Source organism: Saccopteryx leptura, chromosome 4 (assembly GCF_036850995.1).
Source record: "Saccopteryx leptura isolate mSacLep1 chromosome 4, mSacLep1_pri_phased_curated, whole genome shotgun sequence".
Classification (NCBI taxonomy): Eukaryota; Metazoa; Chordata; class Mammalia; order Chiroptera; family Emballonuridae; genus Saccopteryx; species Saccopteryx leptura.
In genome coordinates, this window is record NC_089506.1 from 1,567,333 (window position 1) to 1,591,988 (window position 24,656).

The window sequence follows — 24,656 nt, forward strand, 5'->3', positions numbered from 1 at the left end:
TCTGCCTCGTCCGCGTTCCCGAGGCTGGGACTGTGCCTCATCTGCGTCCCCGAGGCTGGGACTCTGCCTCATCCGCGTCCCCGAGGCTGGGACTCTGCCTCATCCGCGTCCCCGAGGCTGGGACTGTGCCTCATCCGCGTCCCCGAGGCTGGCGCTGCCTCGTCCGCGTCCCCGAGGCTGGGACTCTGCCTCATCCGCGTCCCCGAGGCTGGGACTCTGCCTCATCCGCGTCCCCGAGGCTGGGACTCTGCCTCATCCGCGTCCCCGAGGCTGGGACTGTGCCTCATCTGCGTCCCCGAGGCTGGCGCTGCCTTATCTGCGTCCCCGAGGCTGGGACTCTGCCTCATCCGCGTCCCCGAGGCTGGGACTGTGCCTCATCTGCGTCCCCGAGGCTGGCGCTGCCTCATCCGCGTCCCCGAGGCTGGCGCTGCCTCATCCGCGTCCCCGAGGCTGGCGCTGCCTTATCTGCGTCCCCGAGGCCGGGGCGCTGCCTCGTCCGCGTCCCCGAGGCTGGCGCTGCCTTATCAGCGTCCTATGGCCACTGGAGGGACGGACGAGATGTCTGTGGACAGAAAGGCCCTCGTGGAATTTTTTTTTCTTTTTCTTTTTTTTTCTGAAGCTGGAAACGAGGAGAGACAGTCAGACTCCCGCATGCGCCCGACCGGGATCCACCCGGCACGCCCACCAGGGGGCGATGCTCTGCCCCTCCAGGGCGTCGCTCTGCCACGACCAGAGCCACTCAGCGAACGGCAGTGTCATTAGAACAGGCAGGAACGTGCAGAAAGTCTCAGAAGCGCGGTCGCCCCAGTGAGGGACCCCACCCACAGTCCCGGGACATGCCCGGGTTTCCTGAACGCTGCACTGACTACACCCAGCAAGAAGGTATCTGTCCACACACACGGGCTCAAGGGGCACACGTCTAAGTCTGCGGAGCTTTGAAGAACGCGGGCGTCATCCAGGGGCCACGGTGAGGACCTGGGATCACGTCACTTCCACCGCCCTGTCTTCAAACCCTCCTGAGTCTTTCCACAAGTTCCCCCGACTGCAAAGAATGTATTTTTACTCTTCAAAACGCCCCGGTCTTGGCTTGGTCCCTCACGTGGTCCTAGCCCGTGGACAGCCAGTCACTGCCCATTCCCGGCCCTCTGGCTTTTGCGTGATTAAACCACTGGAATCACAGAGAGTTTGAAGGCAGCTAAGTGCATTTTACACAATGACTTGAGACCTAGAGGGAACATTGAGAACCACTGTACTCTGAGCAGCTTATTTAACAATTTTTATACATTTACTCAGAAGGTTTTTCAGAAAAATTTTTTCAATTCAACTTTTGGAAATCGTCATGCAAAAAATGTTCATATTATATTTGGGAAAAGGAGACCGACACATTCCACCCACACGCCGTGCTCGATAACTAGCTGTACTCAGATTGGGAGTTATTAATGTCCCTTCAACTTTTTTAAATGCATTAGATTCCTGAAATTCAATTTTGTGTGTCCTCAGTCACGAGCAGAGTGATGTCCTCAGCACTCTCTTAAATAGCCGTCACGTCACCTGAGGCACCATGTGACCTCCCTCTATCGCTCAGAGTGAAACAGAGACCCTCCAGACCCCCGAGGAACCAGCCCCGCGGGGAGCGCGGCCGGGAGCCCGCAGCAGGACCGAGCCGCACGCAGGCCGAGCGTCTGCAGCGGGGGATGCACACGCGGCCCCGCCCCGCCCCGCTCCACGGGCGCGGTGGACCGACTGCGCAGGCGCGGGGGCCGCACTCACCCAGGCACCGCGTCTCGGAGCCGCTCCACAGCCCGTCCGCCAGGCACTCCCGCACGGGGGAGCCCACCAGCGTGTAGCCCGTGTTGCACGTGAAGATGGCCGTGGCCCCGTAAACGGTCAGCGTCCCGATCTTGTTGCCATTGGGCGGGAAGGACAGGCTTCCACAGGAGAGGACTGCAAGAGAAAGCAAGGAAGTGAATGCTAACCACCCGCCTCCGCCGGGACGGCTCTGCTTAGAGATAACCAGATCCCTCGTCTCTGCCAGGGACGGCTCTGCTTAGAGATAACCAGATCCCCGGTCTCCGCCGGGGACGGCTCTGCTTAGAGATAACCAGATCCCTGGTCTCCGCCGGGGACGTCTCTGCTTAGAGATAACCAGATCCCTGGTCTCCGCCGGGGACGGCTCTGCTTAGAGATAACCAGATCCCCGTCTCCGCCGGGGACGGCTCTGCTTAGAGATAACCGGATCCCCCGTCTCCGCCGGGGACGGCTCTGCTTAGAGATAACCGGATCCCCCGTCTCCGCCGGGGACGGCTCTGCTTAGAGATAACCAGATCCCCGGTCTCCGCCGGGGACGTCTCTGCTTAGAGATAACCAGATCCCCCGTCTCCGCCGGGGACGGCTCTGCTTAGAGATAACCGGATCCCTCATCTCTGCCGGGGACGGCTCTGCTTAGAGATAACCAGATCCCCCGTCTCCGCCAGGGACAGCTCTTAGAGATAACGAGATTCCTAGTCTCCACTGGGACGGCTCTGCTTAGAGATAACCAGATCCCCGGTCTCTGCCGGGGACGGCTCTGCTTAGAGATAACCAGATCCCTGGTCTCCATGGGGACGGCTCTGCTTAGAGATAACCAGATCCCTGGTCTCCGCCGGGGACAGCTCTGCTTAGAGATAACGAGATCCCCGGTCTCCGCCGGGGACGGCTCTGCTTAGAGATAACCGGATCCCTCATCTCCGCCGGGGACGGCTCTGCTTAGAGATAACCAGATCCCTCGTCTCCATGGGGATGGTTCTGCTTAGAGATAACTGGATCCCTGGTCTCTGCCGGGGACGGCTCTGCTTAGAGATAACCGGATCCCTCGTCTCCGCCGGGGACGGCTCTGCTTAGAGATAACCAGATCCCTCGTCTCCGCCGGGGACGGCTCTGCTTAGAGATAACCAGATCCCTCGTCTCCGCCGGGGACGGCTCTGCTTAGATAACCAGATCCCTCGTCTCCGCCGGGGACGGCTCTGCTTAGATAACCGGATCCCTCGTCTCCGCCGGGGACGGCTCTGCTTAGAGATAACCAGATCCCTCGTCTCCGCCGGGGACGGCTCTGCTTAGAGATAACCAGATCCCTCGTCTCCGCTGGGACAGCTCTGCTTAGAGATAACCAGATCCCTGTCCTCATTTTCAGCAAGAAGACGGGCAGGGTGTCTCCGTAGGGTCAGGTGGGTCAACCAGCTGGCTGCTGCATTTCTCTTCTCTCACATCCTTGAAATGAAAACTTAGTCAATGACAATGTCTTCGAGGTACCTTCTTTGCCCATTGGGATTGTGTTTTCATCCTCACAGGTAGCTTTCTTGAAAATAAAAAATACCCAGTATACACACACAAAGTACAGCTATCAGATGTGTTGGCATTCTGTCCACATTTCTGTCTGTATCAGCCACAGGGACCCATGTCATTGGTCGCTGGTCACTGGCCACCCACGTGTGCCCGGCAGGAACTGAGCTGGGACAAAGTGGTGTGGAATTAAAACCGAGGACGTCCCATTCCAAGAATAGGACCAAGCTCATTTACTATTTCCTTGCATAATTTATTGGTGTCATGAGCTCCATAAAAATGCTGACCATAAAACAATAAAATAAAATCTGTCCTCTACGTGGCTGGAGATAGGGTAACTGTGTGTCCCCAAGATACACCTGCTGTCCCAGCAGAACGACTGATGGTGTCCACTTCCACTTCCGCTCACACGATGGCTCCTGTGTGGGGTCTACATTCGGTGGTCACTCTCGGTGGGGACACTTCACACACCACCCGGTTCCCCGCACTCCGAGTGCATCAGTGTTTGCGCACCGGAGTCATCGAACCTCAGGGCCGGAAGAAATCCCCAGGTTACCAGCACCAGCGGCCCCTCAGAGGGGAGTGAGTGAGAAGCTATTCTAAGAGGGACGCGTGGATTCTGGGCACAGGGAGTTATGACGTGTAACGAGCTGGGAAGAGATCTGACAAAGAGCTGACAGTTACTGAGTCCTTACAATAAAGCGGTAAGAGGCAGTAAAACAGAGAGAGTAGGAACATGACTTCTGGCTACCGGTCACCCCCTTGCTGTGGCCAGGACCAGCTGGGGATGCCGCCAGTTTGCTCAGTCTTGGGGCCTCGTTGGGGCACTTGCCAGGGCCGATCCTGGAAGGGAGGAAAAATAACTTCTCTCCACCCTTCCAGGTTCTTGGCGAGACCCCTGTGATGAATAACAGCCTAACGGGAGAAAAATAAGCACGTTTATATACATGTCTTCCTCCTGTATACACGCGAGATGCCGCAGGAAAGCTGAGGAAGTCTCCAGAATGGGCCAAGCCACCACCTGAAACTCGGTTTCCTGCCGAAGACAAAAGAAGGTGCCGGGGAAAGGGGAGCCAGTTCCGGCGAGGGCGGTCACCAGGCAGAGCTCAGAGCGGTGACGGCTGGGAGGTCCCTCCTCCCCTCTGCACTGACCAGCGTTTCTGGACATCAGTCACACCCCCGTTCCTGGTACAGAGAGGGGGCACTTCCAGATGGAGCCTCTCCCTCGTGACTGGAAACGTCTCTTCCACCTGGTCTGTGTGAACTTGGGGGGAAAACGTGTGTGCTTTGCTCTCTACGAGGAGAGCGTCAACTTGGTCAAACTGGACAGCACCGTTCTTCAAACCCACGTCCTTCCCGATTCTTCCGTCTGCGTGTTCTCTTATTGCGGGAGAAGGGCTGAAATCTGGGATTATCACTGAAGTGTGTCAGTTTTCCTTACGGTTCTAGGAGTGTTTCTGTTGAATGTGTTTTGAGGTTTCCTTCTCAAGTGTGTAAATCATTAAACTTCTTACTGCTTTTTAAGAAACAACTCCTTTATAAATGTAGGGAAAACGTCTCTTACCACAGGGCCTCCCTGGCCAGCCCCGCGGCGTGGCTGTGTACCGGGGTCACGGAGAGAACACGTGTGTAAGTGCTCACGGCGGTGCCTGTGCAGCCAGGGCTCGGTCAGCGAGCTGCTAGCCCAGGACCCACTCAGTGAGCCAAGCCAGACGCGGGCGAACCTTCGCTGATATCACAAGTGAAGGAAAACTTGACGTGTGCACCACGGAGACCGGCCTCTTGAAACAGGCTGATGTCACGTCAAGCGGACACGCAGGCACCCGCAGCCAGGCACGGTGCGCCCGTGGGGGACTGCTCACCAGGACGGCGGAAAGTCCGCCCCAGAGTGTGTCCCCGCTCAGCACGGCCCGGTTGTGGGGACAGCCGCCACGATTTATCAGTGTCTGAGATGCCGAGTCCTTGCAAGGTCGTGGTGTGTGTGGTCAGTAACATCACGAGTGTGTCCTCTGCACCAAATGTCAATGAATTCGACGAGGATTTAGATTTTCACAATCTGCGGTGAACTTCTCATTAAGCCTTTTTCCAAACAGGGCGTGAACTTCACCTTGAGCCATGATATTTAAGAGATCGTCTGTAGCCAACGCAGGAACACAGGACCGTGCTGTCATCTCCAGGGCTGGTCGGAAGTGTGTGAGGCGGCCGCGAGGTCTGGGCACACCTGCTCTCGCCCGCGGGTCCTCACGCACCTGTGACGGCCGCGCCCTCGGCTCTGGTCCGTTCTGTTCTCTGCTCTCCCAGCGTCCGATACAGACGTCCTGGGACGGCACCCCCTCAGCTGTGCCCTCAGCTAGGGTCCCCTGGATGGCAAAGAAAACCTCACGGAGCAGCATTCGCTCCAGCAGCGGGGTGACGGGCTCTCAGATGCAGGGGTTCACTGGGAGGAACCCCAATACCGTCCCTGGCAAAGCGGCACCCATCCGGGGGAGCCGCTGAGTTGGAAGGGAGAACGGCTGTCACTCCAGGAAAGAGAAACGGCCACGGGGAAGCCTCCAGACCAGGTCCCGTCCTCCACGCAAGTTTTCAGAGTGAGTTCACGAAGCCGGCTCTTCCCCCGAATTCACGATGCATTTGTGCCCACGCTCTGTGGTGACTCCGTGTTCTGGGGGAGCATGGGGACACCCTGGCACTCGGCTCCGTGTTCTGGGGAGCGTGGGGACACCCTGGCACTCAGCTCCGCGTTCTGGGGGAGCGTGGGGACACCCTGGCACTCGGCTCCGTGTTCTGGGGAGCGTGGGGACACCCTGGCACTCAGCTCCGCGTTCTGGGGAGCGTGGGGACACCCTGGCACTCGGCTCCGTGTTCTGGGGGAGCGTGGGGACACCCTGGCACTCAGCTCCGCGTTCTGGGGAGCGTGGGGACACCCTGGCACTCGGCTCCGCGTTCTGGGGAGCGTGGGGACACCCTGGCACTCAGCTCTGCGTTCTGGGGAGCGTGGGGACACCCTGGCACTCGGCTCGGGCACCCAGAGTGCCCCATGGCATCCTCGTTTGCCACCTGTGTCCTTTCTCACCACTGCTGTGGGGACAGATGGATCCCAGGTCAAGAGCGGGTGCTTCCGAATGCGATCTGGGTGGAAGGTGGCTCACGAACATGCTGACAGACGTGTGCGGTAAGCACGCAGCATGACACACGGGTGAACAGGCTGTTCACCACGGGGAAAGGCTTGAAGGACACGTGATGGTCGTCGGTGAGGATGGGACAGTGTGCTGTGGAGACCGAGGCTAGAACTGGGCTACAGGCCCAGATGGATAGAGCCTGGATCCCTGGACGTGAGACAGAGAGAAGTCCTCTCTCAACATGAAGATGCACAAAACAGGCCACCAGCTGTCCCTGCGGTGACGCGTGTCACTGGTGTTACTGAATGCAGGCTGGACACTCACTTGTGAGTAAATCATCAGGAAAACCCAACCCCAGGCTGTGTGGAGTGATGGCCGGGTCCACCCCAGCAGGAATGCAGTGAGGACGCCCCTCCTGGGGTCTCCTGGGCGGTAAGTGGACTGTGCAGGCTGGTGGACCACACTGCCCGCATGTTTGAGGGCCCATCGAGGCACACCCCTCACAACAAAGAGACGGTCAGTGCAGGCCACCCTGCCTCCTTCACGGCGAGGTCCTGGTCCAGGGCCGGTGTGAGCAGCTGGGAAAGAGGGGAGTCCAGGCTCAGGCAACGTGGGAACGCCCCGCCCCCAGGATGCTAACGGCACCTGCTCTGAAGACGCTGGTTCCGCTGGGACCCGGCAGAAAGGACGCTGGCTGGAAGAGTGCCCCGTGGGACAAAGGTGAGTGACCCCGACTCCCTCCCCGCCCCCTCTGTGACCTCAAGGACCAGTCTCTGAATCTCACCTGGAGCATCGTGCGGGGACATGTGGAGATGACCACACGAGTGTGAGGAGGGAATCCCCTGCCTCAGAGTCATGTCACAGAGGACACTCAGTGTGAAGCCGGGGACCACACGAGTGTGAGGAGGGAATACCCTGCCTCAGGTCATGTCACAGAGGACACTCAGTGTGAAGCCAGTGACCAGCACGAGTGTGAGGAGGGAAACCCCTGCCTCAGGTCATGTCACAGAGGACACTCAGTGTGAAGCCGGTGACCAGCATGAGTGTGAGGAGGGAATTCCAAACCTCAGAGTCATGTCACAGAGGACACTCAGTGCGAAGCCGGTGACCAGCACGAGTGTGAGGAGGGAATTCCCTGCCTCAGAGTCATGTCACAGAGGACACTCAGTGTGAAGCCAGAGTCATGTCACAGAGGACACTCAGCACGAAGCCGGGGACCAGCATGAGTGTGAGGAGGGAATTCCTACCTCAGAGTCATGTCACAGAGGACACTCAGTGTGAAGCCAGAGTCATGTCACAGAGGACACTCAGCACGAAGCTGGGGACCAGCACGAGTGTGAGGAGGGAATTCCCTGCCTCAGAGCCATGTCACAGAGGACACTCAGTACAAAGCCGGGGACCACACGAGTGTGAGGAGGGAATCCCCTGCCTCAGAGTCATGTCACAGAGGACACTCAGTACAAAGCCGGGGACCACACGAGTGTGAGGAGGGAATCCCCTGCCTCAGGTCATGTCACAGAGGACACTCAGTGTGAAGCCAGAGTCATGTCACAGAGGACACTCAGTGTGAAGCTGGTGACCAGCACGAGTGTGAGGAGGGAATCCCCTACCTCAGAGTCATGTCACAGAGGACACTCAGTGTGAAGCCGGTGACCAGCACGAGTGTGAGGAGGGAATCCCCTGCCTCAGGTCATGTCACAGAGGACACTCAGTGTGAAGCCAGAGTCATGTCACAGAGGACACTCAGTGTGAAGCTGGTGACCAGCACGAGTGTGAGGAGGGAATTTCCTACCTCAGTCATGTCACAGAGGACACTCAGTGTGAAGCTGGGGACCAGCACAAGTGTGAGGAGGGAATTCCTACCTCAGAGTCATGTCACAGAGGACACTCAGTGTGAAGCCAGTGACCACACGAGTGTGAGGAGGGAATTCCTACCTCAGTCATGTCACAGAGGACACTCAGTGTGAAGCCGAGACCAGCACGAGTGTGAGGAGGGAATCCCCTACCTCAGAGTCATGTCACAGAGGACACTCAGTGTGAAGCCGGTGACCAGCATGAGTGTGAGGAGGGAATCCCCTACCTCAGAGTCATGTCACAGAGGACACTCAGTGTGAAGCCGGTGACCACACGAGTGTGAGGAGGGAATTCCCTGCCTCAGAGTCATGTCACAGAGGACACTCAGTGCGAAGTCGGTGACCAGCACGAGTGTGAGGAGGGAATTCCCTGCCTCAGAGTCATGTCACAGAGGACACTCAGTGTGAAGCTGGGGACCAGCACGAGTGTGAGGAGGGAATTCCTACCTCAGTCATGTCACAGAGGACACTCAGTGTGAAGCTGGGGACCAGCACGAGTGTGAGGAGGGAATTCCTACCTCAGTCATGTCACAGAGGACACTCAGTGTGAAGCCAGTGACCAGCACGAGTGTGAGGAGGGAATTCCCTGCCTCAGAGCCATGTCACAGAGGACACTCAGTGTGAAGCCAGAGTCATGTCACAGAGGACACTCAGTGTGAAGCTGGGGACCAGCACAAGTGTGAGGAGGGAATTCCTACCTCAGAGTCATGTCACAGAGGACACTCAGTGTGAAGCCGGTGACCACACGAGTGTGAGGAGGGAATTCCTACCTCAGTCATGTCACAGAGGACACTCAGTGTGAAGCCGGTGACCAGCACGAGTGTGAGGAGGGAATTCCTACCTCAGTCATGTCACAGAGGACACTCAGTGTGAAGCCAGTGACCAGCACGAGTGTGAGGAGGGAATTCCTACCTCAGTCATGTCACAGAGGACACTCAGTGTGAAGCCAGTGACCACACGAGTGTGAGGAGGGAATTCCTACCTCAGTCATGTCACAGAGGACACTCAGTGCGAAGCCAGTGACCACACGAGTGTGAGGAGGGAATTCCTACCTCAGTCATGTCACAGAGGACACTCAGTGCGAAGCCGGGGACCAGCACGAGTGTGAGGAGGGAATTTCCTACCTCAGAGTCATGTCACAGAGGACACTCAGTGTGAAGCTGGGGACCAGCACAAATGTGAGGAGGGAATTCCTACCTCAGAGTCATGTCACAGAGGACACTCAGTGTGAAGCTGGTGACCAGCACGAGTGTGAGGAGGGAATTCCTACCTCAGTCATGTCACAGAGGACACTCAGTGTGAAGCTGGGGACCAGCACGAGTGTGAGGAGGGAATTCCCTACCTCAGAGTCATGTCACAGAGGACACTCAGTGTGAAGCCAGTGACCAGCACGAGTGTGAGGAGGGAATCCCCTACCTCAGTCATGTCACAGAGGACACTCAGTGTGAAGCTGGGGACCAGCACAAGTGTGAGGAGGGAATCCCCTGCCTCAGAGTCATGTCACAGAGGACACTCAGTGTGAAGCCGGTGACCACACGAGTATGAGGAGGGAATCCCCTGCCTCAGAGTCATGTCACAGAGGACACTCAGTGTGAAGCCAGAGTCATGTCACAGAGGACACTCAGTGTGAAGCTGGGGACCAGCACGAGTGTGAGGAGGGAATTCCCTACCTCAGAGTCATGTCACAGAGGACACTCAGTGTGAAGCTGGTGACCACACGAGTATGAGGAGGGAATCCCCTGCCTCAGAGTCATGTCACAGAGGACACTCAGTGTGAAGCTGGGGACCAGCACGAGTGTGAGGAGGGAATCCCCTGCCTCAGAGTCATGTCACAGAGGACACTCAGTGTGAAGCTGGTGACCACACGAGTATGAGGAGGGAATCCCCTGCCTCAGAGTCATGTCACAGAGGACACTCAGTGTGAAGCCGGTGACCAGCACGAGTGTGAGGAGGGAATTCCCTACCTCAGAGTCATGTCACAGAGGACACTCAGTGTGAAGCTGGGGACCAGCACGAGTGTGAGGAGGGAATTCCTACCTCAGAGCCATGTCACAGAGGACACTCAGTGTGAAGCCGGGGACCAGCACGAGTGTGAGGAGGGAATTTCCTACCTCAGAGTCATGTCACAGAGGACACTCAGTGTGAAGCCAGTGACCAGCACGAGTGTGAGGAGGGAATCCCCTACCTCAGTCATGTCACAGAGGACACTCAGTGTGAAGCTGGTGACCAGCACGAGTGTGAGGAGGGAATCCCCTACCTCAGTCATGTCACAGAGGACACTCAGTGTGAAGCTGGGGACCAGCACAAGTGTGAGGAGGGAATTCCCTGCCTCAGTCATGTCACAGAGGACACTCAGTGTGAAGCTGGGGACCAGCACGAGTGTGAGGAGGGAATCCCCTGCCTCAGAGTCATGTCACAGAGGACACTCAGTGTGAAGCTGGTGACCACACGAGTATGAGGAGGGAATCCCCTGCCTCAGAGTCATGTCACAGAGGACACTCAGTGCGAAGCCGGTGACCAGCACGAGTGTGAGGAGGGAATTCCCTGCCTCAGAGTCATGTCACAGAGGACACTCAGTGTGAAGCCAGAGTCATGTCACAGAGGACACTCAGCACGAAGCCGGGGACCAGCATGAGTGTGAGGAGGGAATTCCCTGCCTCAGAGCCATGTCACAGAGGACACTCAGTACAAAGCCGGGGACCACACGAGTGTGAGGAGGGAATCCCCTGCCTCAGAGTCATGTCACAGAGGACACTCAGTACAAAGCCGGGGACCACACGAGTGTGAGGAGGGAATTCCCTGCCTCAGAGTCATGTCACAGAGGACACTCAGTGTGAAGCCAGAGTCATGTCACAGAGGACACTCAGTGTGAAGCTGGGGACCAGCACAAGTGTGAGGAGGGAATTCCTACCTCAGAGTCATGTCACAGAGGACACTCAGTGTGAAGCCGGTGACCAGCACGAGTGTGAGGAGGGAATCCCCTGCCTCAGGTCATGTCACAGAGGACACTCAGTGTGAAGCCAGAGTCATGTCACAGAGGACACTCAGTGTGAAGCTGGGGACCAGCACAAGTGTGAGGAGGGAATTCCTACCTCAGAGTCATGTCACAGAGGACACTCAGTGTGAAGCCGGTGACCACACGAGTGTGAGGAGGGAATTCCTACCTCAGTCATGTCACAGAGGACACTCAGTGTGAAGCCGGTGACCAGCACGAGTGTGAGGAGGGAATTCCCTGCCTCAGAGCCATGTCACAGAGGACACTCAGTGTGAAGCCAGAGTCATGTCACAGAGGACACTCAGTGTGAAGCTGGGGACCAGCACAAGTGTGAGGAGGGAATTCCTACCTCAGAGTCATGTCACAGAGGACACTCAGTGTGAAGCCAGTGACCAGCACGAGTGTGAGGAGGGAATTCCTACCTCAGTCATGTCACAGAGGACACTCAGTGTGAAGCTGGGGACCAGCACGAGTGTGAGGAGGGAATTCCCTGCCTCAGAGTCATGTCACAGAGGACACTCAGTACAAAGCCGGGGACCACACGAGTGTGAGGAGGGAATTCCCTGCCTCAGAGTCATGTCACAGAGGACACTCAGTGTGAAGCCAGAGTCATGTCACAGAGGACACTCAGTGTGAAGCTGGGGACCAGCACAAGTGTGAGGAGGGAATTCCTACCTCAGAGTCATGTCACAGAGGACACTCAGTGTGAAGCTGGTGACCAGCACGAGTGTGAGGAGGGAATTCCTACCTCAGTCATGTCACAGAGGACACTCAGTGTGAAGCTGGGGACCAGCACGAGTGTGAGGAGGGAATTCCCTACCACAGAGTCATGTCACAGAGGACACTCAGTGTGAAGCCGGTGACCAGCACGAGTGTGAGGAGGGAATTCCCTACCTCAGAGTCATGTCACAGAGGACACTCAGTGTGAAGCTGGGGACCAGCACGAGTGTGAGGAGGGAATTCCCTACCTCAGAGTCATGTCACAGAGGACACTCAGTGTGAAGCTGGGGACCAGCACGAGTGTGAGGAGGGAATTCCTACCTCAGAGCCATGTCACAGAGGACACTCAGTGTGAAGCCGGGGACCAGCACGAGTGTGAGGAGGGAATTTCCTACCTCAGAGTCATGTCACAGAGGACACTCAGTGTGAAGCCAGTGACCAGCACGAGTGTGAGGAGGGAATCCCCTACCTCAGTCATGTCACAGAGGACACTCAGTGTGAAGCTGGTGACCAGCACGAGTGTGAGGAGGGAATCCCCTACCTCAGTCATGTCACAGAGGACACTCAGTGTGAAGCTGGGGACCAGCACAAGTGTGAGGAGGGAATTCCCTGCCTCAGTCATGTCACAGAGGACACTCAGTGTGAAGCTGGGGACCAGCACGAGTGTGAGGAGGGAATCCCCTGCCTCAGAGTCATGTCACAGAGGACACTCAGTGTGAAGCTGGTGACCACACGAGTATGAGGAGGGAATCCCCTGCCTCAGAGTCATGTCACAGAGGACACTCAGTGCGAAGCCGGTGACCAGCACGAGTGTGAGGAGGGAATTCCCTGCCTCAGAGTCATGTCACAGAGGACACTCAGTGTGAAGCCAGAGTCATGTCACAGAGGACACTCAGCACGAAGCCGGGGACCAGCATGAGTGTGAGGAGGGAATTCCCTGCCTCAGAGCCATGTCACAGAGGACACTCAGTACAAAGCCGGGGACCACACGAGTGTGAGGAGGGAATCCCCTGCCTCAGAGTCATGTCACAGAGGACACTCAGTACAAAGCCGGGGACCACACGAGTGTGAGGAGGGAATTCCCTGCCTCAGAGTCATGTCACAGAGGACACTCAGTGTGAAGCCAGAGTCATGTCACAGAGGACACTCAGTGTGAAGCTGGGGACCAGCACAAGTGTGAGGAGGGAATTCCTACCTCAGAGTCATGTCACAGAGGACACTCAGTGTGAAGCCGGTGACCAGCACGAGTGTGAGGAGGGAATCCCCTGCCTCAGGTCATGTCACAGAGGACACTCAGTGTGAAGCCAGAGTCATGTCACAGAGGACACTCAGTGTGAAGCTGGGGACCAGCACAAGTGTGAGGAGGGAATTCCTACCTCAGAGTCATGTCACAGAGGACACTCAGTGTGAAGCCGGTGACCACACGAGTGTGAGGAGGGAATTCCTACCTCAGTCATGTCACAGAGGACACTCAGTGTGAAGCCGGTGACCAGCACGAGTGTGAGGAGGGAATTCCCTGCCTCAGAGCCATGTCACAGAGGACACTCAGTGTGAAGCCAGAGTCATGTCACAGAGGACACTCAGTGTGAAGCTGGGGACCAGCACAAGTGTGAGGAGGGAATTCCTACCTCAGAGTCATGTCACAGAGGACACTCAGTGTGAAGCCAGTGACCAGCACGAGTGTGAGGAGGGAATTCCTACCTCAGTCATGTCACAGAGGACACTCAGTGTGAAGCCGGTGACCAGCACGAGTGTGAGGAGGGAATTCCCTGCCTCAGAGCCATGTCACAGAGGACACTCAGTGTGAAGCCAGAGTCATGTCACAGAGGACACTCAGTGTGAAGCTGGGGACCAGCACAAGTGTGAGGAGGGAATTCCTACCTCAGAGTCATGTCACAGAGGACACTCAGTGTGAAGCTGGTGACCAGCACGAGTGTGAGGAGGGAATTCCTACCTCAGTCATGTCACAGAGGACACTCAGTGTGAAGCTGGGACCAGCACGAGTGTGAGGAGGGAATTCCCTACCTCAGAGTCATGTCACAGAGGACACTCAGTGTGAAGCCGGTGACCAGCACGAGTGTGAGGAGGGAATTCCTACCTCAGAGCCATGTCACAGAGGACACTCAGTGTGAAGCTGGGGACCAGCACGAGTGTGAGGAGGGAATCCCCTACCTCAGTCATGTCACAGAGGACACTCAGTGTGAAGCTGGGGACCAGCACAAGTGTGAGGAGGGAATTCCCTGCCTCAGTCATGTCACAGAGGACACTCAGTGTGAAGCTGGGGACCAGCACGAGTGTGAGGAGGGAATCCCCTGCCTCAGAGTCATGTCACAGAGGACACTCAGTGTGAAGCCGGTGACCACACGAGTATGAGGAGGGAATCCCCTGCCTCAGAGTCATGTCACAGAGGACACTCAGTGTGAAGCCGGTGACCACACGAGTGTGAGGAGGGAATCCCCTGCCTCAGAGTCATGTCACAGAGGACACTCAGTGTGAAGCCGGTGACCACACGAGTGTGAGGAGGGAATCCCCTGCCTCAGAGTCATGTCACAGAGGACACTCAGTGTGAAGCCGGTGACCACACGAGTGTGAGGAGGGAATCCCCTGCCTCAGAGTCATGTCACAGAGGACACTCAGTGTGAAGCCGGTGACCACACGAGTGTGAGGAGGGAATTCCCTACCTCAGAGTCATGTCACAGAGGACACTCAGTGTGAAGCTGGGGACCAGCACAAGTGTGAGGAGGGAATTCCTACCTCAGTCATGTCACAGAGGACACTCAGTGTGAAGCTGGGGACCAGCACAAGTGTGAGGAGGGAATTCCTACCTCAGAGTCATGTCACAGAGGACACTCAGTGTGAAGCCAGTGACCAGCACGAGTGTGAGGAGGGAATTCCTACCTCAGTCATGTCACAGAGGACACTCAGTGTGAAGCTGGGGACCAGCACGAGTGTGAGGAGGGAATTCCCTGCCTCAGTCATGTCACAGAGGACACTCAGTGTGAAGCTGGGGACCAGCACGAGTGTGAGGAGGGAATCCCCTGCCTCAGAGTCATGTCACAGAGGACACTCAGTGTGAAGCTGGGGACCAGCACGAGTGTGAGGAGGGAATTCCCTGCCTCAGTCATGTCACAGAGGACACTCAGTGTGAAGCCAGAGTCATGTCACAGAGGACACTCAGTGTGAAGCTGGGGACCAGCACAAGTGTGAGGAGGGAATTCCTACCTCAGAGTCATGTCACAGAGGACACTCAGTGTGAAGCTGGTGACCAGCACGAGTGTGAGGAGGGAATCCCCTGCCTCAGAGTCATGTCACAGAGGACACTCAGTGTGAAGCTGGTGACCAGCACGAGTGTGAGGAGGGAATTCCTACCTCAGAGCCATGTCACAGAGGACACTCAGTGTGAAGCTGGGGACCAGCACGAGTGTGAGGAGGGAATCCCCTGCCTCAGAGTCATGTCACAGAGGACACTCAGTGTGAAGCTGGTGACCAGCACGAGTGTGAGGAGGGAATTCCTACCTCAGAGTCATGTCACAGAGGACACTCAGTGTGAAGCCGGTGACCACACGAGTGTGAGGAGGGAATTCCTACCTCAGAGCCATGTCACAGAGGACACTCAGTGTGAAGCCAGAGTCATGTCACAGAGGACACTCAGTGTGAAGCTGGGGACCAGCACGAGTGTGAGGAGGGAATCCCCTGCCTCAGTCATGTCACAGAGGACACTCAGTGTGAAGCTGGGGACCAGCACGAGTGTGAGGAGGGAATCCCCTGCCTCAGAGTCATGTCACAGAGGACACTCAGTGTGAAGCTGGTGACCAGCACGAGTGTGAGGAGGGAATTCCTACCTCAGTCATGTCACAGAGGACACTCAGTGTGAAGCTGGGGACCAGCACGAGTGTGAGGAGGGAATTCCTACCTCAGAGCCATGTCACAGAGGACACTCAGTGTGAAGCCGGTGACCAGCACGAGTGTGAGGAGGGAATTTCCTACCTCAGAGTCATGTCACAGAGGACACTCAGTGTGAAGCCAGTGACCAGCACGAGTGTGAGGAGGGAATTCCTACCTCAGAGCCATGTCACAGAGGACACTCAGTGTGAAGCTGGGGACCAGCACGAGTGTGAGGAGGGAATCCCCTACCTCAGTCATGTCACAGAGGACACTCAGTGTGAAGCTGGGGACCAGCACGAGTGTGAGGAGGGAATTCCCTGCCTCAGTCATGTCACAGAGGACACTCAGTGTGAAGCTGGGGACCAGCACAAGTGTGAGGAGGGAATTCCCTGCCTCAGTCATGTCACAGAGGACACTCAGTGTGAAGCTGGGGACCAGCACGAGTGTGAGGAGGGAATCCCCTGCCTCAGAGTCATGTCACAGAGGACACTCAGTGTGAAGCCAGAGTCATGTCACAGAGGACACTCAGTGTGAAGCCAGAGTCATGTCACAGAGGACACTCAGTGTGAAGCTGGGGACCAGCACGAGTGTGAGGAGGGAATTCCCTGCCTCAGTCATGTCACAGAGGACACTCAGTGTGAAGCTGGGGACCAGCACGAGTGTGAGGAGGGAATCCCCTGCCTCAGAGTCATGTCACAGAGGACACTCAGTGTGAAGCTGGGGACCAGCACGAGTGTGAGGAGGGAATCCCCTGCCTCAGAGTCATGTCACAGAGGACACTCAGTGTGAAGCTGGGGACCAGCACGAGTGTGAGGAGGGAATTCCCTGCCTCAGTCATGTCACAGAGGACACTCAGTGTGAAGCCAGAGTCATGTCACAGAGGACACTCAGTGTGAAGCTGGGGACCAGCACAAGTGTGAGGAGGGAATTCCTACCTCAGAGTCATGTCACAGAGGACACTCAGTGTGAAGCTGGTGACCAGCACGAGTGTGAGGAGGGAATTCCCTGCCTCAGTCATGTCACAGAGGACACTCAGTGTGAAGCTGGGGACCAGCACGAGTGTGAGGAGGGAATCCCCTGCCTCAGAGTCATGTCACAGAGGACACTCAGTGTGAAGCTGGTGACCAGCACGAGTGTGAGGAGGGAATTCCTACCTCAGTCATGTCACAGAGGACACTCAGTGTGAAGCTGGTGACCAGCACGAGTGTGAGGAGGGAATTCCTACCTCAGTCATGTCACAGAGGACACTCAGTGTGAAGCTGGGACCAGCACGAGTGTGAGGAGGGAATTCCCTACCTCAGAGTCATGTCACAGAGGACACTCAGTGTGAAGCCGGTGACCAGCACGAGTGTGAGGAGGGAATTCCTACCTCAGAGTCATGTCACAGAGGACACTCAGTGTGAAGCCGGTGACCAGCACGAGTGTGAGGAGGGAATTCCTACCTCAGAGTCATGTCACAGAGGACACTCAGTGTGAAGCCAGTGACCAGCACGAGTGTGAGGAGGGAATTCCTACCTCAGAGTCATGTCACAGAGGACACTCAGTGTGAAGCTGGGGACCAGCACGAGTGTGAGGAGGGAATCCCCTACCTCAGTCATGTCACAGAGGACACTCAGTGTGAAGCTGGGGACCAGCACGAGTGTGAGGAGGGAATCCCCTGCCTCAGAGTCATGTCACAGAGGACACTCAGTGTGAAGCTGGTGACCACACGAGTATGAGGAGGGAATCCCCTGCCTCAGAGTCATGTCACAGAGGACACTCAGTGTGAAGCCGGTGACCACACGAGTATGAGGAGGGAATCCCCTGCCTCAGAGTCATGTCACAGAGGACACTCAGTGTGAAGCCGGTGACCACACGAGTGTGAGGAGGGAATTCCCTGCCTCAGAGTCATGTCACAGAGGACACTCAGTGTGAAGCCGGTGACCACACGAGTATGAGGAGGGAATCCCCTGCCTCAGAGTCATGTCACAGAGGACACTCAGTGTGAAGCCGGTGACCAGCACGAGTGTGAGGAGGGAATTTCCTACCTCAGAGTCATGTCACAGAGGACACTCAGTGTGAAGCCAGTGACCAGCACGAGTGTGAGGAGGGAATTCCTACCTCAGAGCCATGTCACAGAGGACACTCAGTGTGAAGCTGGGGACCAGCACGAGTGTGAGGAGGGAATCCCCTACCTCAGTCATGTCACAGAGGACACTCAGTGTGAAGCTGGGGACCAGCACGAGTGTGAGGAGGGAATTCCCTGCCTCAGTCATGTCACAGAGGACACTCAGTGTGAAGCTGGGGACCAGCACAAGTGTGAGGAGGGAATTCCCTGCCTCAGTCATGTCACAGAGGACACTCAGTGTGAAGCTGGGGACCAGCACGAGTGTGAGGAGGGAATCCCCTGCCTCAGAGTCATGTCACAGAGGACACTCAGTGTGAAGCTGGGGACCAGCACGAGTGTGAGGAGGGAATCCCCTGCCTCAGAGTCATGTCACAGAGGACACTCAGTGTGAAGCCGGTGACCACACGAGTATGAGGAGGGAATCCCCTGCCTCAGAGTCATGTCACAGAGGACACTCAGTGTGAAGCTGGTGACCACACGAGTATGAGGAGGGAATCCCCTGCCTCAGAGTCATGTCACAGAGGACACTCAGTGTGAAGCCGGTGACCACACGAGTATGAGGAGGGAATCCCCTGCCTCAGAGTCATGTCACAGAGGACACTCAGTGTGAAGCCAGAGTCATGTCACAGAGGACACTCAGTGTGAAGCTGGGGACCAGCACGAGTGTGAGGAGGGAATTCCCTACCTCAGAGTCATGTCACAGAGGACACTCAGTGTGAAGCCGGTGACCACACGAGTGTGAGGAGGGAATTCCTACCTCAGTCATGTCACAGAGGACACTCAGTGTGAAGCCGGTGACCAGCACGAGTGTGAGGAGGGAATTCCTACCTCAGTCATGTCACAGAGGACACTCAGTGTGAAGCCAGTGACCAGCACGAGTGTGAGGAGGGAATTCCTACCTCAGTCATGTCACAGAGGACACTCAGTGTGAAGCCAGAGTCATGTCACAGAGGACACTCAGTGTGAAGCTGGGGACCAGCACAAGTGTGAGGAGGGAATCCCCTGCCTCAGAGTCATGTCACAGAGGACACTCAGTGTGAAGCCAGTGACCACACGAGTGTGAGGAGGGAATTCCTACCTCAGTCATGTCACAGAGGACACTCAGTGTGAAGCCGGTGACCACACGAGTGTGAGGAGGGAATTCCTACCTCAGTCATGTCACAGAGGACACTCAGTGTGAAGCTGGGGACCAGCACGAGTGTGAGGAGGGAATCCCCTGCCTCAGAGTCATGTCACAGAGGACACTCAGTGTGAAGCTGGTGACCACACGAGTATGAGGAGGGAATCCCCTGCCTCAGAGTCATGTCACAGAGGACACTCAGTGCGAAGCCGGTGACCAGCACGAGTGTGAGGAGGGAATTCCCTGCCTCAGAGTCATGTCACAGAGGACACTCAGTGTGAAGCCAGAGTCATGTCACAGAGGACACTCAGCACGAAGCCGGGGACCAGCATGAGTGTGAGGAGGGAATTCCCTGCCTCAGAGCCATGTCACAGAGGACACTCAGTACAAAGCCGGGGACCACACGAGTGTGAGGAGGGAATCCCCTGCCTCAGAGTCATGTCACAGAGGACACTCAGTACAAAGCCGGGGACCACACGAGTGTGAGGAGGGAATTCCCTGCCTCAGAGTCATGTCACAGAGGACACTCAGTGTGAAGCCAGAGTCATGTCACAGAGGACACTCAGTGTGAAGCTGGGGACCAGCACAAGTGTGAGGAGGGAATTCCTACCTCAGAGTCATGTCACAGAGGACACTCAGTGTGAAGCCGGTGACCAGCACGAGTGTGAGGAGGGAATCCCCTGCCTCAGGTCATGTCACAGAGGACACTCAGTGTGAAGCCAGAGTCATGTCACAGAGGACACTCAGTGTGAAGCTGGGGACCAGCACAAGTGTGAGGAGGGAATTCCTACCTCAGAGTCATGTCACAGAGGACACTCAGTGTGAAGCCGGGGACCACACGAGTGTGAGGAGGGAATTCCTACCTCAGTCATGTCACAGAGGACACTCAGTGTGAAGCCGGTGACCAGCACGAGTGTGAGGAGGGAATTCCCTGCCTCAGAGCCATGTCACAGAGGACACTCAGTGTGAAGCCAGAGTCATGTCACAGAGGACACTCAGTGTGAAGCTGGGGACCAGCACAAGTGTGAGGAGGGAATTCCTACCTCAGAGTCATGTCACAGAGGACACTCAGTGTGAAGCTGGGGACCAGCACAAGTGTGAGGAGGGAATTCCTACCTCAGAGTCATGTCACAGAGGACACTCAGTGTGAAGCTGGGGACCAGCACGAGTGTGAGGAGGGAATTCCCTGCCTCAGAGCCATGTCACAGAGGACACTCAGTGTGAAGCCAGTGACCAGCACGAGTGTGAGGAGGGAATTCCCTACCTCAGAGTCATGTCACAGAGGACACTCAGTGTGAAGCCAGTGACCAGCACGAGTGTGAGGAGGGAATTCCTACCTCAGTCATGTCACAGAGGACACTCAGTGTGAAGCTGGTGACCAGCACAAGTGTGAGGAGGGAATTCCTACCTCAGAGTCATGTCACAGAGGACACTCAGTGTGAAGCTGGTGACCAGCACAAGTGTGAGGAGGGAATTCCTACCTCAGAGTCATGTCACAGAGGACACTCAGTGTGAAGCTGGGGACCAGCACGAGTGTGAGGAGGGAATTCCTACCTCAGAGCCATGTCACAGAGGACACTCAGTGTGAAGCCAGTGACCAGCACGAGTGTGAGGAGGGAATTCCTACCTCAGAGCCATGTCACAGAGGACACTCAGTGTGAAGCCGGTGACCAGCACGAGTGTGAGGAGGGAATTCCTACCTCAGTCATGTCACAGAGGACACTCAGTGTGAAGCCGGTGACCAGCACGAGTGTGAGGAGGGAATCCCCTGCCTCAGTCATGTCACAGAGGACACTCAGTACAAAGCCGGGGACCACACGAGTGTGAGGAGGGAATTCCCTGCCTCAGAGTCATGTCACAGAGGACACTCAGTGTGAAGCCAGTGACCAGCACGAGTGTGAGGAGGGAATCCCCTGCCTCAGGTCATGTCACAGAGGACACTCAGTGTGAAGCCGGTGACCAGCACGAGTGTGAGGAGGGAATTCCCTGCCTCAGAGTCATGTCACAGAGGACACTCAGTGCGAAGCCAGAGTCATGTCACAGAGGACACTCAGTGCGAAGTCGGTGACCAGCACGAGTGTGAGGAGGGAATTCCCTGCCTCAGAGTCATGTCACAGAGGACACTCAGTGCGAAGCCGGGGACCAGCACGAGTGTGAGGAGGGAATTCCTACCTCAGAGCCATGTCACAGAGGACACTCAGTGTGAAGCCGGTGACCAGCACGAGTGTGAGGAGGGAATTCCTACCTCAGTCATGTCACAGAGGACACTCAGTGTGAAGCCGGTGACCAGCACGAGTGTGAGGAGGGAATCCCCTGCCTCAGTCATGTCACAGAGGACACTCAGTACAAAGCCGGGGACCACACGAGTGTGAGGAGGGAATTCCCTGCCTCAGAGTCATGTCACAGAGGACACTCAGTGTGAAGCCAGTGACCAGCACGAGTGTGAGGAGGGAATCCCCTGCCTCAGGTCATGTCACAGAGGACACTCAGTGTGAAGCCGGTGACCAGCACGAGTGTGAGGAGGGAATTCCCTGCCTCAGAGTCATGTCACAGAGGACACTCAGTGCGAAGCCAGAGTCATGTCACAGAGGACACTCAGTGCGAAGCCAGTGACCACACGAGTGTGAGGAGGGAATTCCTACCTCAGTCATGTCACAGAGGACACTCAGTGCGAAGCCGGGGACCAGAGAGTCAGACCAGGGCGCGTTCGAGAATGGACAGTCTCCCCGGAACGGAGGCCCCGGCGGGGCCGTCTGGGGACATGGCTGCTGTGGGGCCTGTGAGGCCGGCAGCCCCTGGAGGTCAGCGACCCACCCGGTTTATCTCCGAGTCCCCGGCCTCTAGCTCACACACGCTGATTAACCCCTGTCCCATCAAACATTGAACTAGAATGATTAGGAAACACGGCGACACATTGATTCCTTTGTCCTTTTTCCATTTTTATCCCGGTTTATCTTTCCGCAGCTGCGCAGCTGAGAAGCCTGACACTGCTCTAAACCACGTGCTCCCGGGCGTGACCGTTTCCTGTGAACCATCGACCAGAGGTGCACATTCCAGCTGTCTGCAGCGCGCCCTGCTTGGAACACGGGGATATGGTTTTACTTTTCTATGTGCTCCTATTTATTAGGACGCTCCTCGAGGACCTGCTGACCTCACCCCTACGAGGACGATCCCCTCCCTCTGTGAGGACCGTGGCTGTCGGGTAGCCGGTGTCTGTGGCACAAGATCCCAATCTGAAGGTTGGAACCGTCCCTGCATCGGAATAGGAACTTTTTTTAAACACCCCGTCTGGACTGGATTTTGAGCTGATTTGAAATGCTGGCGTATCCTACTGTTTGCAAGCTTGTAACACAGGGTGGCCGACAAGGAAAAGCTGGCACGCAGCACGTCACCCGGCCATCTAGTTTTAGGTCTGACACATAAAGGAAACACGAGAGACCCTTCAGGAATGCTCACAGACGCTGTGCGGTCGCTCTGCAGGTGGGGCGTCCCCAATGCTCCCCCGCCCCCCAGAGTGGCCGCACCCCCGGGGGCACACCTGTCACTCTGCAGGTGGGGCGTCCCCAATGCTCCCCCGTCCCCCCAGAGTGGCCGCACCCCCGGGGGCACACCTGTCACTCTGCAGGTGGGGTGTCCCCGATGCTCCCCCACCCCCCAGAGTGGCCGCACCCCCGGGGGCACACCTGTCACTCTGCAGGTGGGGCGTCCCCGATGCTCCCCCGTCCCCCAGAGTGGCCGCACCCCCGGGGGCACACCTGTCACTCTGCAGGTGGGGCGTCCCCGATGCTCCCCCGCCCCCCAGAGTGGCCGCACCCCCGGGGGCACACCTGTCACTCTGCAGGTGGGGCGTCCCCGACACCCCTCGCCCCCCAGAGTGGCTGCACCCCCGGGGGCACACCTGTCACTCTGCAGGTGGGGCGTCCCCAATGCTCCCCCGCCCCCCAGAGTGGCCGCACCCCCGGGGGCACACCTGTCACTCTGCAGGTGGGGCGTCCCCAATGCTCCCCCGCCCCCCAGAGTGGCCGCACCCCCGGGGGCACACCTGTCACTCTGCAGGTGGGGCGTCCCCGATGCTCCCCCGCCCCCCAGAGTGGCCGCACCCCTGGGGGCACACCTGTCACTCTGCAGGTGGGGCGTCCCCAATGCTCCCCCGCCCCCCAGAGTGGCCGCACCCCCGGGGGCACACCTGTCACTCTGCAGGTGGGGTGTCCCCGATGCTCCCCACCCCCCAGAGTGGCCGCACCCCCGGGGGCACACTTGCCACTCTGCAGGTGGGGCGTCCCCGATGCTCCCCCGCCCCCCAGAGTGGCCGCACCCCCGGGGGCACACCTGTCACTCACCTCTGCATCGTGGCCGCTCGCCGCCCGCGCTCCAGGTGCCGTTGGCCTGGCACTGCGCCAGCCTGCTGCCCTCCAGGTGGTACCCGGCGCTGCAGCTCAGCACCACCTGCGCCCCGTACTCATTCAGGGACCCCGAGACCAGCCTCCATGTGACGTGCTCGGAGAGCTGGGCTTCAATGCCGGGACACGTCACCGCTAGAAAAGAAACGGATTTCACGTTAATCGTTTTGTTTTTTGTTTTGTGCCTCAAGGCATCGAACCACGCCCGCTCTTCCTGGTGAAGGCCTTCTAGCCAAACCTGATGATGCCACCGTCTACTAGCTTGAGTTTCCTCTAACCCCCAGTCACGAGGGACGGGCACACGTGTGCAGTGAATTCCGGACCCCCATGGCGGCCAGACCGCCGTGTAAGAGTAAGTCACTTGTGCAAGAGTGCGCGTTCTTCTGAGGATTAAAAGGTGTTTTAACCGGTAAATGAAAGCGTGTGTAAACATTTCTTTCACATAATGTGTCTGGACAGCCTCCAAGAAACTTGGAAGTAGTAACTGAACAATCAAAATACAGCTCAGTCCTGGCCGGTAGGCTCAGTGGTACAGCGCTGGCCTAGACAGTGGTCGGCAAACTCATTAGTCAACAGAGCCAGATATCAACAGTACAACAGTTGAAATTTCTTTTGAGAGCCAAATTTTTAAAACTTAAACTATATAGGTAGGTACATTCCTTATTGAGGCAGTGCCCGCACGTGGTGTTTTGTGGAAAAGCCACACTCAAGGGGCCAAAGAGCCACGTGTGGCTCGCAAGCTGCAGTTTTCCAACTAGGGGCCTAGAGTATGAGAGTCCTGGGTTCGATTCCTGGTCAGGGCACACCGGAGAGGTGCCCATCTGTTTCTCCACTCCCCCCCCTCGCTTCTCTCTCTCTCTCTCTCTCTCTTTCTCTCTCCTCCCACGGCCATGGTTTGATTGGAGCAAGTTGGCCCAGAGTTGGCCCTGGAGTCTAAGGATGGCTCTATGGCCCCACGTCAGGTGCTAAAATAGCTCCGTTGCCGAGCAACAGAGCAACCGCCCAGATGGGCAGAGCATCACCCCCTCGAGGGCATGCTGGGTGGATCCCGATTGGGTCATACAGGAGCTTGCCTCTGCCTCCCCACATTCACTTAAGAAAAAAAAAAGAAAGAAAATCAGCTTAGACACTAATTTTCC

The 24,656-nt window shown here is 57.1% G+C and overlaps 1 protein-coding gene across 1 annotated transcript in view; it reads right to left on the reverse strand.

Moving 5' to 3' along the window:
- Positions 1-24,656, reverse strand: part of CSMD1 (CUB and Sushi multiple domains 1) — a 1,728,861-nt gene that overhangs the window by 59,120 nt on the left and 1,645,085 nt on the right. The window contains exons 51-52 of the mRNA XM_066382147.1: positions 23,458-23,652; positions 1,771-1,944 (exon numbers count right to left, since the gene is read on the reverse strand). Of these exons, the coding sequence (XP_066238244.1) occupies positions 1,771-1,944; positions 23,458-23,652 (369 nt within the window). The remainder of the gene's footprint in view (positions 1-1,770; positions 1,945-23,457; positions 23,653-24,656) is intronic.